This window comes from Pygocentrus nattereri, chromosome 25 (assembly GCF_015220715.1).
Source record: "Pygocentrus nattereri isolate fPygNat1 chromosome 25, fPygNat1.pri, whole genome shotgun sequence".
NCBI lineage: Eukaryota > Metazoa > Chordata > Actinopteri > Characiformes > Serrasalmidae > Pygocentrus > Pygocentrus nattereri.
In genome coordinates, this window is record NC_051235.1 from 23,645,256 (window position 1) to 23,662,988 (window position 17,733).

The 17,733-nt window shown below is 42.4% G+C and overlaps 1 protein-coding gene across 6 annotated transcripts in view; it reads right to left on the reverse strand.

Moving 5' to 3' along the window:
- mtss1lb (MTSS I-BAR domain containing 2b) overlaps nucleotides 1-17,733 on the reverse strand; it is a 111,404-nt gene that overhangs the window by 7,989 nt on the left and 85,682 nt on the right. The window contains exons 7-14 of one of the 6 annotated variants that reach the window (XM_017716406.2): nucleotides 17,072-17,080; nucleotides 15,680-15,837; nucleotides 14,715-14,822; nucleotides 12,350-12,447; nucleotides 9,830-9,962; nucleotides 8,940-9,014; nucleotides 6,173-6,349; nucleotides 113-278 (exon numbers count right to left, since the gene is read on the reverse strand). In XM_017716406.2, coding sequence (XP_017571895.1) covers nucleotides 113-278; nucleotides 6,173-6,349; nucleotides 8,940-9,014; nucleotides 9,830-9,962; nucleotides 12,350-12,447; nucleotides 14,715-14,822; nucleotides 15,680-15,837; nucleotides 17,072-17,080 — 924 coding nt within the window. Of the gene's footprint in view, nucleotides 1-112; nucleotides 279-6,172; nucleotides 6,350-8,939; nucleotides 9,015-9,829; nucleotides 10,053-12,349; nucleotides 12,448-14,714; nucleotides 14,823-15,679; nucleotides 15,838-17,071; nucleotides 17,081-17,733 lie in introns of all 6 variants that reach the window. The other 5 variants (XM_017716403.2, XM_017716402.2, XM_017716407.2 and 2 more) reach the window with 5 other exon arrangements.

Sequence of the window (17,733 nt, forward strand, 5' to 3'; positions counted from 1 at the left end):
TTTATTTTAAGCCAAACTATTTCTTTAACTTCTTAGAAATCAATATAAAAATGTCTGCTGAAGATCAGTTTCTATAATTAGTCTGAAAGAGTTGTGTTTAAGTGTGTGTTACCCTGAGAAGGGATAGTGTCCTCAGAGCACGATGGTGTTGTTGTCTGAGTGCTGTATCCACTGGAGTACTGGAGCGAGTCTCTGCTGCTCTTCTGCTGCTCCATACTGAGGCCCCGCGTCAGCACCATGGCCAGGTCACTGGCTGCCGGAGACACTTCCTCACCATGCTGTGACACACACATCTCCACTCAAACAAACACCCACAAAAGGCTACACAAAAGCTAAACAGGCTGTTCCAGACAAAAGGTTCATTCAGAGCTGCTCAACAGTATTGCAGATATAAAGAGTTTCATCCCCAAATGCATTAGAAACCACTATCATACATTTTCTCTTTTTCACAAAATAGGTCGCTGGGGTTTCACATCCATGAAATATCAATGTCATGATTAATCCCACCTTTATTAGAGAAATAAAAATGCATTTTGTGTTAAATGTCAGCTGGTATTCATTTCACACCTATTTTTCTTACAAACAGTTACATCATGCAAAGGTTTAGGCACCCCTGGTGATATTATAAGTTTTGTTGATATGTTTGTTGAAGTGATAATAAGTCAACATATCATCTACAGAGAACACACTTCTGCACACTTGAATGCAATAATTATATGCTGAATTCAATATATTGGAAAAAAATAAAACAATATGGCTTGTGCGAAAGTTATCACACATTATGTTATCCATCCATCCATCCATCCATTTTCTAAGCCGCTTCTCCATCAGGGTCGCGGGGGGTGCTGGAGCCTATCCCAGCAGTCATCGGGCGGAAGGCAGGATACACCCTGGACAGGTTGCCAGTCCATCGCAGGGCAGACAGACAGACACAGACAGTCACTCACACATTCAAACCTAGGGGCAATTTAGCATGTCCAATTGGCCTGACTGCATGTCTTTGGACTGTGGGAGGAAACCGGAGAACCTGGAGGAAATTATATCCATGCATCCATCCATCCATTTTCTAAGCCGCTTCTCCGTCAGGGTCGCGGGGGGAAGCTGGAGCCTATCCCAGCAGTCTTCGGGCGGAAGGCAGGATACACCCTGGACAGGTCGCCAGTCCATCGCAGGGCAGACAGACAAACACAGACAGTCACTCACACACTCACACCTAGGGGCAATTTAGCATGTCCAATTGGCCTGACTGCATGTCTTTGGACTGCGGGAGGAAACCGGAGAACCTGGAGGAAATTATATGTTATATTTAATTTTTTCCAATAAGTTAAACTCAGCAAATATATAGAAATTGTGCACTGACATGTGCAGAAAAAATATGTTATTTAAGGGTGTTCTCTGTAGAGGATGTGTTGACGTATTTCAAATCAACAAAACATGAATTTTGAAGTTTGCTGTACACAGCATTTTGGAAATAAAGACACTATGTGGACAAAAATATTGGGACATTGTGACCTATTAGTCACTTCAGGTGTTTTTAGAATTCAGTCCCATTGTGGCAGGTGTATAAAATCAAGCACCTAGCACCTTACATCACCAAGCACAACGCCAAGCATCAAATAGAGTGGTATAAAGAACCAACACTGGACTGTAACTATAACGTAACTGTGGAGTAATGAATCAAGCGTTCTATCTGGCAGTCTGATGAACGAGTCTTGGTTTGGCAGCACTACCAAACACTACCCACCTGACTGGAGGAGGGACAATGCTATGGGGTTGTTTTTCAGGGGTTGGCCTAGGATCCTTAGCTCCAGTGAAGGTAAATTTTAATGCTTCAGAATCAGAATCAGAATCCTTTATTGATCCCAGAGGGAAACTGCAGTTGTTACAGTTGCAACCATTTATGTATAAGAATAAACACTTTAATAATTTAAAACAAAGATAAAGAGAAATTTGCACAAGATTTAAGTTCTTATGAATATAGTAAAGTGGTGGTGACTGTGATAATAAATATGAAACATCTAGTATAAGGCAGTTCAAATGATTGTACCTCTGAGTTATTGCACACAATTATTATTATTACACATATGAACAGCACAGTTTAGTAATGAGTTTTGCACAGATGAACCACACATTGTGAATCACACACTGAGGGAGGAGCTAGGAGAGGAGGGAGGAGTTATAGAGTTTGATGGCCACAGGTAAGAATGACTTCCTGTGGTGCTCTGTGGTCATTTTGGTAGAATGAGTCTTGCACTGAATGAGCTCCTGTGTCTCATCACTGTGTCGAAGTGTGGGTGGGAGCCATTGTCCATAATGGCCTGCAGCTTAGACAGCGTCGCCCTCTCCGACACTGCCGTCAGCAATTCCAGCTCCACACCCACAACATCACCGGGCTTGTGGGTCAGTATTTTGAGTCTGTTAGCGTCTGCCACCCTCAGCCTGCTTCCCCAGCATCCAACATCATAGAGGATAGCACTCACCACCACAGGCTCATAAAAGATCCTGAGCATAGTCCGACAGATGTTGAAGGATCTCAGGCGCCTCAGAAAACAGAGACGACTTTGGCCCTTCCTGTAGAGGGCGTCAGTGTTCTTAGCACAGTCCAGTTTCAATATACACACCCAGATATTTGTAATCCTCCACAGTGTCCACACTGACCTCCCCTGATGGACACAGGGGTCACCGGTGCCTTGTTCCTCCTCAGGTCCATCACCAGTTCCTTTGTCTTTGTCACATTGAGCTGCAGGTGGTTCCGCTCGCACCAAAGTCCTTCACCGTCGCCCTGTACTCTTCCTCATCACCCTTGCTGATACATCCAACTATTGCAGAGTCTTCAGAAAACTTCTGAAGTTGGCAAGTCTCTGTGCAGTAACTGAAGTCCATGGTGTAGAGGGTGAAGAGGAAGGGAGAGAGGACAGTTCCTTGTGGAACTCCAATGTTGCTGACCACTTTGTCCGATACACAGTGTTGCAGGCGTACATACTGTGGTCTGCCAGTCAGGTAGTCAATAATCCAGGACATGAGGGGGGCATCTACTTGCATCACTCTGAACTTATCACACAGATGAGCATGCCAGATGGTGTTAAATGCACTGGAGAAGTCAAAAAACATGACCCTCACAGAGCTGGCTGGCTTATCCAGGTGAGCGTATACCCGGTTGAGCAGGTAGATGATGGTGTCTTCACCTCCCAGGTGGGGCTGATAGGCAAACTGGAGGGGGTCCAGAAAAGGCTGCACTATGGCTGATCCAAGACGAATCTCTCCATGGTCTTCATGACATGGGACGTCTGTGCCACTGGCCTGTAGTCCTTGGCGTCACTGGGTTGCTGCGTCTTTGGAACAGGAACAATGCAGGACGTCTTCCACATCATAGGGACCCTCTGGAGACTCTGGTTCATGTTGAAGACGTTGCAGTACTCCACAAAGCTGGGAGGCACAGGCTTTAAGCACCCTGGTGGGGACCCCATCAGGGCCTGCAGCCTTGTTTGTGTGGAGTCTCTTCAGTTGTCTTCTCACCTGGTCAGCAAAGAGACTTACTACAGAGGTGACGGGTGGGAGAGGGGTAGAGGTGTGAGATGGGCTGCCACAGGAAGGGGCCTGGCTATCAGGAGGGGGAGGGGGGGGGGGGTGAGTGGAATGGGCTGTTGAGGACAGGCAGCAGAGGAGTCAGGACAGGGGAGGACAGAGCCTGCAGCGTCAAATCTGTTAAAGAAATGATATAACTTGTTGGCCCCATCGGTTGTTGCTGGACCTGAAGCTGGTGATGGTCCTCATTCCATTCCAAACCTCCCTCATGTTGTTCTGCTGGAGTTTCCTCTCGAGCTTCCTCCTATATTTGTTCTTCGCCTCCTTGATAGCTGTCTTCAGTTCCCTCTGGATCATTGTCACCTCCACTCTGTCTCCAGCTCTGAAGGCCCTTTTCTTCTTGTTTAGGAGAGCTTTAATGTCATTTGTTACCCATGGCTTGTTGTTTGGGTAACATTTAACAGTCCTGGTTGGGATAGTGTAGTCCACACAGAAGTTAATGTAGTCTGTGATACACTCTGTAAGCCCGTTGATGGCCAATCAGTAGCCTCAAAGCAATCCTGCAGTGCCTCATAAGTCTCCTCAGACCATCTACTCACTGTCCACATGGTTACAGGCTGACTCTTCACCAGCAGCACATAACAGGGACTGAGGTTTACCAAGTTGTGGTCTGACCTACCCAGAGGGGAGAGGGGGAGCAGCTGTATGCGTCCTTAACATTAACATACAGCAGGTCTAGTGTTCTTTCCTCTCTGGTGGGACAGTCCACATACTGAGTGAAGTTTGGTAGTGCCTTAGCCACATTGATGTGGTTAAAGTTACCCGATATGGCGATAAAAGCACTCGGGTGTTGTGTTTGGAGAATAAATGACGTCACACGCTCACATCAGGTTGACAGAGGGGGGGGGGCGTAAACAGTCACGATAATAGCATGTGAGTACTTGCATGGTAAATAATATGGCCTGAGTCCAACAGCCAACAGCTCAATGTCAGGGCAACAGGCACGTTCCTTGATAGTAATGTGACCAGGGTTACACCAGTGGTTATTAACTAGCACAGCGAGCCCACCTCCTTTGCACTTACTGCTCTTGGTGCAGCCCCGGTTGGCCCAAATAGTCTGGAAGCCATTGATGGAAACATTGTCATCCGGGATGACCTGGTGTAGCCATGTCTTCGAAAAGCACATTAGACTACACTCCCAGTACTCCCTCTGACTCCTGGCTAGTGCTGTTAGCCAGTCCATCTTATTAGCCAGGGACCTCACTTTGCCCATGAAGAGAGTGGGGAGAAGTGGCTTATATCCCATCTTCTCCATACGCCTCCATCGTCTCACCCTCGCTTTCCCTGTGCGCTGGTTTGTTCCTCTTCTGCATCCTCTGTGTGTCCGTCTCCAAAGCTCTTCGGGGATGTTCATTGTCCAGGTCGCCATGCCGACCAGCTTCAGCTCGATCAACTGATCCCGTGTGTAAACAAAGCGGCCATGTTGCTGCGCAACGGCTGACCATGAGAGTGAAAGAAGCACTTTCACGGTGAAAAAACAGACCAAGACTCTCTCTACTAGCAGGTTCCGAGAAGGCACAGCTTCCCTAAGTTGTCTTGTCAAATAAATAAAGTATTAAGATCAATTAAAGTTAGGAAGAAAAACTAAAAAACACGAACAGGAGCTACTGTAACAGGCAGCATGCATGCCACATGCATGCGCACTCAAGAGACCAAGACATTTTGGATATTGTATGCTTCCAGCTTTGTGGGAACAGTTTGGGGAAGACCTTTTTCTGTTCCAGCATGACTGAGCCCCAGTGCACAAGGCAAGGTCCTTAAAGACATGGCTGGATGAGTCTGGTGTGGAAGAACTTGACTATCCCACACTGAGCCCTGACCTCAACCCCATCAAACACTTTTGGGATGAAACAGACTGGAGATTGCGAACCAGGCCCTGTTGTCCAACTGACCTCGGTATGGTGTTGTGGATGAATTCCCACAGACACACTCCAAAATATTAAAGAAAGCTTCCCAGATTGGAAGCTGATATTGCTGCAAAGGGGGGACCAACTCCATATCAATGCCTATGGAATTAGAATGGGATGTCACAAAAGCTCCTGGCTATGGGTCCTAATACTTTTGTCCATATAATGTACATATACACCTGTACACATAAACATGACTCCATACAGCTGGGTTTCCTGACAACATCTGAGCACAGAGATGATACATAAGTGCTAGATTGCGCATCACACTTCTCTACCAGTTATGATGGCCTTAACACTAAGATATTTTTGGGAAACTGGAACCCTGAACAACTGAATTCTGTATTAATGTGCCAAGCTATTAAAAATAATGTGTTGTTAATGATATAATCTGTGATCATTATGTTGTTTGGCAGCCTTAGGCTGTTGTTAATGAACTAAATTTCTTAGTGGAAGAATTGCTTATTGGGCTTATTATTTATAATATATCAAACAATTCATTTCCCTTTTGTGTGTTCTGGGTTATTTCCCATGGTTAAAGGCCATTGTAAGCATAGTGGCTAAAATCTCCTTAACTGTGATAAATAAAATTAGTGCATCTCACTACCTCGAGTGGCTGATTTATAATAATATAATTAGAAGAAAATAGAAGATGTTTTGCTCCCCATTCTAAACATTACCTTAGCTGCTATGGTAGCAGGGGTCATCCTTGGCCTCTGAGGGTCTTCAGGATGGACCCCAGCATAGCCCTGTGATTGAGGCGATGCCTCTGACTCCCTTAGCCTATCCAAGGGCTCCTTCCTCCTCTGGAGCGTGTTGACCAGTGGCTGCTCATGTGGACCTGCCTTGGACCAGTCCTGAAGAAATGGGCAGGGTTACTGCAAGTCTAATTAATAAACAGAATTTGCTCTCTCTTGGATGAGAGGGAAGACCCGCCCACTATCCAGCAGTTTGAGCGTCCTTTCTTGCAAATATCGTATGTGTGTGTTTTTGGTGCTGGCCAATACAGTGTTATGTGTCATTCTGAGTTGAGTGAACTCAGAAAGGACTAACAGGTACCATCCTTGGCCTGCCCAGTTTAGCAAATCTCTAAGGCAGAGATTTGAAACTGGTATCCAGCAAACAGAAAAGGTTGATGTTAAGGAGCAAAATGAGGTAATGAATGAAGTTAAGCAGGAAATGAAATTAAAGCAGGACAACTGTAAATACGTGTTATTAAGGAAAAGCAAAAATGAATGCACACATAGATACAGACAAAGCAAAAAAATATATAAACAAACCATAAAATAAAATAAATCACTGCAAATAAAAAGTGCCCATGGAAACAAACCTTCCAGCAAGGAACCTTGGATGTGGGAGAGGAAGTGTTGGATCCAGGGGAGCGGTTATAGGGTGGGGACGCAGGAAGTATGACAGAGAAAGGCCTGATGGAGCCAGTGTGAGAGAGAGCAGGGCGGAAGGTAGCGAAGGACGAGCCAAACTGCGGAACGGAGAGACAAGATCGAGATGGTCAGAGTAGCCACACAGCCCCGCCCTCTCGTGACCCGGGACCGGAGGGGCTGACTCATTGCAGGAGTAAAAGACTATGATGATCATAAGACAGCTCAGGCCAAATGAGCGGAAGGAAACGTGCTGTGCTGAGAGCAGAGAGAGTATCCACTCATGCCATTCTGTGCCATGACCCATTCACATGTACATAACAGGGAAATACATACATTCAGCTGTCATATCAATACGCCAGTGGAGTGGATTTATGACTTTTCTGTACACATATTAGGACTGCAACAAAAAATTGGCAGCTGATTAATCAGCAATGATGTCAGTTTTGGAAAAGGGCAATAGAAAGATGCACCGTTTACTTAAAGCTACACTATGTAAGTTTGGGGGATTTTGGAGACTCTCTGGTGGAAATGTGTAACTGCACATGAAGAAAAAAATCTAATGCAAGTTGTGCTTCAGGCTCTTGATAAAGGACTTTTTTTTTTCTGAGCATTTAAGCATCAATTATCTAATTATCTGTCTATTTTTATTTCTCCTGACAACGTGTTGCCATTGGCTTGCTTCTTGCTTCAAAGCAGCTGCTTTGTGACAATAACTGTTGAAAAAAAGCTCTATATACATAAACTTTGATTTGACTTGACTTGTGTATGTCTATGTGTCTGCCCTGCGATGGGCTGGCAACCTGTCCAGGGTGCTTCCTGCCTCTGCCCAATGACCGCTGGGATAGGCTCCAGCTCCCCCCATGACAAGGATAAGCAGCTTAGATAAGGTGTGTGTATTTCTCCTGACTGAGTAACTTCTACTTCTTTCATTTTAACAAAGAAATCTGACAAAGGGCCGGTGTGGCTGTAGGTTTTCGTTCCAATCAAGCAGAAGAGATTTGATTCCACTTGTTAAACTAGTTGTTCAAACAACTGATTAGTTATGTGAGGAACTCCTGCTGAGCTGGACTGAAAACTTGCAGCCACAGGTTTGCATATAAGATTGGTAATCCCTGCTCTACAATGTTCATATGACAAAAGCGATCATTTTGGCAGCTTGCAATACACTATAGGGGGCAATATGCCTTCTATAGTGTCATGTCACTATAAAAGAAGAAATTCCTTCAGACATGTTGGAAATAGCCTGCTATATCCTGCTCGCACACTAAGTGTGCCCAAAGAGTAGTACTACATAGTTTGTGACCAGCACAATTTTTTCCAGTACACAAAAAGTATCCGGATGATGTTCTACTCTCGCCCAATATTGTAACATGCAACCAGAGATATGCTGGTGAAATACTGCATTCCATGTGAAAAATCAGCTTACATTTTCGGCATTTTGCTGACGTGGTGTTAGGAGTCTTGCCCAAGGACTCTTATTGGTATAGTGTAGGGTGTTTACCCAGGTGGGGAATGAACCCCAGTCTACAGTGTAGAAGGCAAAGGTGTTAACCACTACACTAACCAACCACCAACCTAACCAACCACTTAGTGATACAGCTGGCAAAATATCAGCACGGTTAGAACACCTCTCAACCAATCAGCTTGCATGGCTGGAACTAACTGTTGTATAAAATGACATGAGGATCTGCGTATGCAATAAATACAGGCACAGTACACAGTATGCTATTTAAGCACAGCCACTGAACGCTGGTGGAGCTGAGATGAGGCAAAGTGAGAGAAAAATTGTGAAAGCATTATTTTTCCACTAGATGAGTTATCAATTTTAGCAATAATCATTAGTCGCAGCCCTAACATGAATGTTGTGTTAACAGTGGTTAAAACAAATGGGATTAGCACATTTTCATATAAACAGTAAAAGACGAACATTGAGCTTTCATAACTTGTCATGGATGTACAGAACCAGAACTGGTACACTGATATGCATTGAAGAAAGCATGCTGTGGTAAAAGGGAGTAACAAAACATGCTTAAAAGCCACTGTGAGAGTGAAAGTGTGTACTTACTGTTGTAGGAGAGCTGCACTCACTCACTGACTGACAGGTTTCGGAGGCCTCTGAGGACGCTGAACTCGATGACTTCTATAGAACAAAGAAAGAGAGTAAAAGGATTTTAATGGGCAAAACCTCAACCTCAGTACTAACACTCAAATTGCTACTCGTGTAGAATTCTCTATAATAAAAATGAAACATATTTGTTGTTAGTATATCATCAATGTCCAAAAAATGTCTTTTTTATTTTTATTTTTCTACTTTATTTTGTGCAAAATTTTGCTATAAACAGACTAATAAAAAAATCACGCATTTTGGGTAAAGAACGTTTTTACCTTCTCCTGTAAAGTTGCAATTTTTTTTAGATATTTTACATTTTTTTAGATAGGTTTTCTTGGACAGTGACCACATATAGCCATTAAGTACAATGGAAGCCATAAGAAAAGCAAAGGGTTTAAACACTAAATACTGAAAAATGAGATATTATGTTTAGTTATTGAGACAATAGTGCAATAGTTCACTGGAAATTAATTTGTAAAGGGTGGTCTCTGACTTTTGCACAGTACTAGGTATCTTAAATGCATTTTAAATATATTACTTTTTTTTTGTTTGAATCTGACTCCAAAAACTGGTTTTAATTACATTTATTTAGGATGTGATTAGTGTATAAGAAAATCTCAAATATCACCACAATTCAATTAGATTATTATATATTACTGAGAAGTACGCTGAATAAACAAACAAATTAACGCAACACATTATTTATACAGTGGTGAAATACAGACAGTAAAAATGTTTTTTTTTTTTTTTTTTTTTTACATTTTGAAATAGCTCAAAAATATTATTTTGAATCAACAACTTCAACAGCTGTTGCTAACAGCTCAAGCTAGCTGAGGTGGTGCTACCTGGCTGGTGATGTCCGATGGCATGGGCGAGGGGGGCTTGGAGTAGACATTGGCATCCTGAGAGATGAAGCCGGAGTCGTGGGAAGAGACGCTGCTGAGGCGGTGAGCACCCCCTGGTAGCGGCTGGGCCAGGCTGCGGTAGCGACAGGATGAACTGGGTGAGTGAGTCTGAGAGCCTCCCGAGGAGCGAGAGGCACTACTGTGGGCGCTGTTCACACTGCTGCTGGGCCACGGAGGACGAGGAGGACATGGAGGGTGTAGAGGGAAAGGTGTGGAGGGGGGGAGGGGGTTGAAAGGGTGGAGGCAAGGAGTTGAAAAGCATGAATGATGGACATGAAGAGAGAAGGAGGGGTGTGGAGGGGTGTGAGCAAAGACATATGATCCGCAAAGTCATTCAGATGGAATGGATGGAATGGGGGGGGTTTATAAGGTTGAGAAAATAAAAGGAGCAGGGAGATCAATCATATGCATGAGGAGAAAGGGAGTAAATGTAAAAATGAATGCAAATCAGTGGGAATGTAACAGAGAGGAATATGGTAGGTGATAAGAAAGATGGTTCAGATCATTAACAATGAAGATAACGAGGGGTGGGATGGAAGGCCATAAAAAGAAAAGGCCAGATTTCAAAAGATCAACACAAATTAAGAATGGACGATGTGTATAGGGGGGAGAGGGGGTCAGAGCAGGGGTTTGGGGGCAGGAGGGAGAGGTAGATGGAAGACACAGGTTGGAGAGAGTGTGAGAACGAGAGACATCCAGGCATGGGCTGACACTGTACAGGACAGGGGGCCTGGCATGGAGAGCATGGGCTGTGTCCACAGTGAGCAATTCTGAGAAGTCCACAAAGAGACACTTCCCCTGGCTCCATGCAAGGCTGCTAACACACACAGACACCACACACATACACACAGCGCAGCAGATCCGCAGAGCACAGCTGGATGGAGAGCTTTAAGTGCTTTCTAAATGGGCTTATCAACAATCCAGATGAATCTTTCTCAGACATTAATTTTTAATTTGACCTTGGCATCTATCAACTGCAGCTGAAACATAATGCTTGGGGGGTTCTGCAGAACAGAGAGATTTTAAGGGGCCAAATTTTTCTTATATTTTATTGTTGTTTTCTGAGGCCTGCTTGTATATGTTGAGATGCCATCTGTTTATAGTTTATAGCCCAGATTTGTGGGAAAATGGGTCGACTTTCAGTAGAAAAAAATCAGCTTCTTTTATTGTTGTTATTATTTCTTTTATTGGTTTAAAATGACATCACTCATCTATTTGACTGGAAAAAAGAGTTATAGCCTCATACGACACCCAACTATTGAATGTAGCTTATGAAATATGAAAGTTATGAAGAATATGATGAAGTGCATTTTGCTGGTTACAAGGAGTTTAAGAGGCTACAGAAGACCTGGATATGGTTTGGGTGGGTTAAGTAAAATTTTGGGGATGTATTTGTGGAAAAGTAGATTTCGGTGACTATTGACTAATGTCTGTTAGCAAAATTAGCTTCACAGCATCAGTGCTACACTAAAGAAGCAAAATGTGGATGGCTTATTGATACCCCCTGAGATAGGTGGAAAATTTGTGTAAATTTTATATTTTCCCAAGCTGTTACCTCAAGTATGAATGGAAATTATCAAGAAAGTTGGGGGAAAAAAAAACCTTCAGCTGCTTTTTCGGATGTGTAGATCCCGTGGAAGGCTGAACTGATATCTTTACTTAACAACCAGGAATGAGGAAGGGGATCATGACACCTCAAAAACGATGAATTCAAGATGATGTTTTGGCAGCTTAGTATTCCATAAATGGACTGTGTGGACTATGTGACGTGTGAAGGGCACAATGTTCAAAGTACATCAACTTCTAATTGTGGGTTTTCCATGAAATGGGGTCTATAATATCTCTCGTTTTCAGATATCCTTTTTCAGCGGCTTAATTGCAAATCAGACCTCAGGGGATCACAGACAGCATTGGACTTACAACAGGTCTCTGAACTGCATTTACTAAAGCATTTGTCAAATGGCATAAAGGCAGAATAATTTGTCTCAAAATCGACAGGCGTAACCCGTAGCAGATTACATGCCCGATAACACATTATTACATTTCATTTGGATAGCCCACGGTTCAGCAGCAGGCCCTCACACATAATTATGGTTTGATATGGCCAGAGAGCACCGCTCATGCTGGGTCATTAATGCACTTTGGTTTTGTTATGGGCACAAAGACAGGCACAGGATCGCACACTGACATGTGAGCACTCTTTAGAAATAAAAAGACAGAGAGATCGCAGCGTGTGGGCCGGAGCAGCAGGTAGGCAGACATGCAAGCGCCACTTTAGCAGAAATCCCCTCACACACACACACACACACACAGACACACACACATTCATACACATACTGAGGCACACCTGAAGCACCATTCATAAAACACATTAAAAGTATAAATATACTGCTGCAACACTCAAAAGAGAGAGAGCACAATCTCCATCTCCTCCACGTCTCCTCTATCTCTGTCTCTCACCTGCACATGCTGCTTTTCCTAGAGCCAGAGCTGCTGGGGGAGGAAGGAGGGGTCTGGTAGGACCAGCTGTAGTCTGACCCCTTCAGGTCCTTTATTACCTGAGAGAGAGAGAGAGAGAGAGAGAGAGAGAGACATAAGCATTGACATTGATCATTTTTACGAAGACAATTAAAGCAGTAATTGTGTGAAAAATTACATAAATACATCATTTTATTCGTACAAAAGTCATTAATCAGTCAACATGTTTGGTGTACAAAGTATGCCTCTTTAGTTCTCTGGATGTAGAGACTCATGTTGCTAAAAGGTAGTGGAAGCTTATACACCACCAATCAACACAATTATTTGAGATGACTTAAGAACTTGATGCAGTTAAGTGTCATGATTTAGTTGCATTAGCTTTGTCGCCCCCATGTAAAAATAAAGAAGGAAACAGACACAAAACATGTCTTGGCTACGGAAATAAAATCTTGAGGTAAAATTTAGAAAATTTGATTTTAGTTCTAAACATCCCACCTCGATCAGCATCAGTCCTGTAAACATGACACTTTAATCTTAAATACTTCATTTTGAGCAGTTTTTGAACTGTTTCTGCTGGCTAGTTTATTATTTTATATACTTTAATCAAGCATATCTGGCTGTGTGGCGTTCAAAGGCAGTGAAAATGACATGCTTTTCAAATGATGTTGATCATTCCTGGCTATTTATTACTAAATAAATGACCAAAACGTTTTTTTTTTCCTTTGTACTTTCCAGATGGCACATATTTGTATGGGTTTTAGAAAGTGCCATAAAAGTAATGAAAAATATGAGAGATTCATCATTTTCAGGAAGTTATAAGTAAAGTAATCTCATTACAGTTTGAGTTTGAGAGTAAGTAATTAGTAATTTGTCATCTTTTTTTAAATGAAGCTTTTATTCAAGCGAACATGTAGCGATTATGGAACTGGTACAGACTGTTTCAGAAAGTGCAAGAAAAACAATGGAAAAAGCAGAGGACAGGAAAAAATAATAAAGGCTAATTCATTCAGCGAGTTTTATTTAGAATGTGATAATCTGGCTAAAAGCTAATTCTGCAGTTACATTGTTCCTAAACGAGGCAAAAAGCATATTACGCCTCAGCTTTATAGGATTCACCATTACCCTTAGACATTACACCATTACACATTACACCATTACACATTACACCATTACACATTACACCATTACACTGACAAACTGTGTCTATATCTGAAGTGTGCACATTTTGGTCCACAACTACTTCTTTACAGCACACTTAGACAACTCCCAGTGCACTGTTGGGTGTGCTATAGGACAAAACGTTGATTATTTACAGATAAGATGGAGCTCAGCTCAAATAAAGGTCTGTTAGGGTCAATGTTCAAATCAGAGAAGTCCGGAGAATGAAGGAGGAATCAAAAAAGAAAAAAAAGTCCAAAAAAAATAACAACAAAAAAATGTTTCTCCATTTTTGATATTTATTTTTCTACATCAGTGGAATATGGCCATTCTGATTTTCATGAAAAATGGACCAAAAACATGCTCTAAAATCTCCTATTTTGCTCTAAAATCTCCTATTTCATGGATACATATATTTGTTTGATGATGGTCATTGTTCTTCATGAATATAGTCAATTTCTGCAGATATCCAGGATCACTGTTGGGATATTTACGTGATCAACTCATCAGATTAAGATTAAGTTAAGTGATTATTATTATTATTATTATTATTATTATTATTATTACCTTTATTAGTCCCACAACGGGGAAATTTCACCACCACATTTAACCCATCCGTACAGTGAAACACCACATATGCACTAGTGAGCACACACACTAGGGGGCAGTGAGCGCACCTGCCCGAAGTGGTGGGCAGCCCTAACCGCAGCGCCCTGGGAGCAGTTGAGGGTTAGGCGCCTTGCTCAGGGGCACCTCAGTCACGTACCGCTCAGTGGATCGAATCGGTGACTTTCCAGTCACGAGGCTGATTCTCTAACATCCAGCCCACGACTGCCCCCACCATCATCATTTAAGTTCTACAAGTCTAAAATCTACTTAAAATCTACAAGTTTAGCTGGAGTGGTAAAGCAGGGAAAACACCCAACTGTGCTGGAGTCCAGCCCTCACTCCCCATCCCTACTACAAGCCTTTCCTTATAGGATGAGTTTGGGTTATTTGGGCCAATTTGAAAGCAAATTACCTTAACTCATCCTTTCAATTAAGATAATATTGGAGAAATCTTTGTAATTTAGTCCAAAATGTAGCCCTCAATATCTGATTTGCCCATATTATTACTAAAAAAATAATGCAGTCTTCAGTGGTAGTGCTAATCCTTTAATGTTTTGCTGTGTTAAAGGTAGGAGTGTACCTGCTCGCTGGCTGGGGGCAGTTTGTGGGGATCAGTGGTCAGCACAGTGAGGTCATCAATAATGGCCTGGAGATGCGTGATCTCTCCCAGCATGGCAATTTCTCCATTCTGACAGGAGAAATAGTCAGAGATACAAAGGTTACTACATTCTTCACTATAACTGAAATATATGATTTAAACCTAAAAAAGAACATTTTCATTTAGTGGTGCAAGCTTTTCAATTCACTGCTTCTTCATCCAGATAATAAAAAAAGATAACAAATATGTGACCTGAATAGTTACAATGGGGAATAACACAGATATTTCATGAATCTCTGTATGAATAAAACATTAATATGTAAATAAATCTAGAGCTTTGATGTGAATTGTGCCACTCTAGAGAATCATACCACCTTAGAATATTTGACAGTGGGATCCAAACATCTGAACTCCTTAATGCTTCTAAAGGCTACTTCACAGAAAGCCATCATATGGTTACAAACACCATGTTTAATGCCTGAGATATTTTTTTATGATTTGTTTGGCGGAGAGGTGCAAGCAGAGGTACATGGTGTTGTACAGCAAAGTCCTGCCCAAAGTTTTCACCATGATCAACTTTACATATAACTAGGTTCACTGTTTAGACAGAACATGAAATGGTTGTATTTGTAATGCACACACTAAAGCCTCTGGTTCCTATCACCGCCACTGTCAATAAATCTAAGACAGTAAACAAAAAGAACACCCCATAAAATAAAATCAACACTCCAAGGATGTTAACAACAAGAAGTCATGCAATATATCTACACAATGCAGCATTTCACATCAAAGCATTGTGAATGGCTGTGTTTCTCTTAATCCTATAATTATGCCGAAATTTTGAAAAAACAGTGGGATTCCCCTTTAATTTCATGAACATCAATATAAAATGTGAACACTCAGCATGAAATATGAGTACTATAATAAGCCTTGTGCAGGGTTCTCACCACTACAGGCTGCAGAAAGCTGATAAAGGTGCAGAAGCGTCCTCTCTCCTCCACCAGGGCGCGCCGCACTGCCTGCTTTTCAGTCTCCTCCATCAGCAGGTACATATCATTCACATCCTGCATGGCACTGTCCAGCTGAGGCTGCAGATCCCCTCGGCCTACAGCGGGCGACAGAGCGCAAGGTGCAGGAAGGAGAGGAGTAGGAGAGACAGTAAACAAAAAAGGGGGGCAGAAGGACAAGGACCAGGAAACGGGTTGAAGTGACGGGATTAGACGATTCAGAAAAGGAGAAAAGGTGAGGAGAAGAGAGAACAACATGCCACAGAGCAGGTAAAAGGGTAAAATAAACAGTAAAACAGGGCAGGAATATCAGAGAGAGTGGACAAGGGAAGAAAGAAAAGAGAGTGGACATTAGGATGGAAAGCACTTTGCCACTTTTGCTACTCAAAATGCACAATGAACACAGAACAGACTCTGACTAGCATCTACACAGCTGATGGAGGACAAACAGATGGACTACACAGCCCCCCAACGCTTTCTACTCTCACTAAACAAAACAAACTCCCCCAGGATGTGAACAATGTTAAGTCATGCAAGACATCAACTGTTAGAGATGGTCGTAACCCTGGACGCAAAGTTGGTTATCCGGAAAAAGAGCATCTTCACAAACAGCTAACATGCTGAGAGATCATCGGCTAATCATGCAAAAATAAAAGCGAGGCCCGGGGCATTGTGGGAAAAAGGGCAAAGACAGCCACTAGAGTCTGATACATGCAGCATATCAGCATCTCTGATAGAGTTTACTCAATGTTGCAATTTTTGTGTTAGATGCAAGAAAAAGAGACATGCAGAGAGAGACCATACGTTCTAAAAATGAAGGTGCCAAAAGGGTTCTTTGGGGCAGTGCCATAGAACAGTGCATCACAATCCTGGTTCTGGAGATCTACCACCATGAAACATTTTGATCTGACACCCCTGGCCCTGATGCTCCTGAAGGCCTTCATTACTTGGATCATGTGTGTTAAATTGGAGTGGGAGCTAAAGTCTGTAGGGTGGTAGAAAACCAAGACCGGGGCTGGTCACCCCTGCCCACTTTTGTAAGTGAAAGAACAATTTAAAGAACCTTCAAGTGGGTGGTTTAAAGAACTTACTTTCTTATGTGAATGCGTGAGTATAAAGAACCATTTAGAGGTTTTCCACATAATGTAAAGTTTCTAGGAAACATGCATGTGAAGGTTCTTCACACTCCCACATCTAAGCCATTGAAAGGTTCTTTAGGTAACCACAATCGGTTCTTCTGTGGCACTGTTCCAGAGTTGTTTTGGCACCTTTTTTAAGAGTCTAGAAGATGTTCAGCAGGAGCAGCAGCTTTGTGGGGAATATCATACTCACCCTGCAGCTCTACAGAGGGACAATGGGATATATATATATATATAGGGAGAGAGAGGGAGAGAGAGAATGGGAGAGAATGGAAGATAGCAGGGGTATTCAGAAGAAGGTGAAGGATATGAGAAGAGAGAGAGAGAGAGAGAGAGAGAGAGAGAGAGAGAGAGAGGGGGGAAAGCTCCATGTTAGGGTTAGTATAAAGAAGCCACCACAGCTCATTTCACGGCCAAAGTGCTTTGGGAATGTTAGAGCAAAACCACTGCAGCAACCAAAAAAACCCAAAAACCCAACCAAAATAAAGCTCCTCACAACTAACAGGTAAGCATTGTGTACAAATATACTTTAATACAATGGCACCTTCAATCTTATACATAAATGGAGTCAATGTCAAAACTTAAAATTATTGAAAATGCCACTCGTCTTTTCAGTCCATGAACGATTCATGATGAACCGATCAATAGAAACTGTCCGAAATTACATCTTTATTATTAGCCCAGGGTGTTATTACACTCTTCTATAGTCTAAGAATAACTCGGTTAATTTGTATTGACGCCCCTGTAGATACTGAATAATAAACCTTAGTATGTAATTAGCCTGGGATTTTAAGGAGTTAACATACATATACATACACATACGATATATGTGGTATAATGCAATGAATTATACCT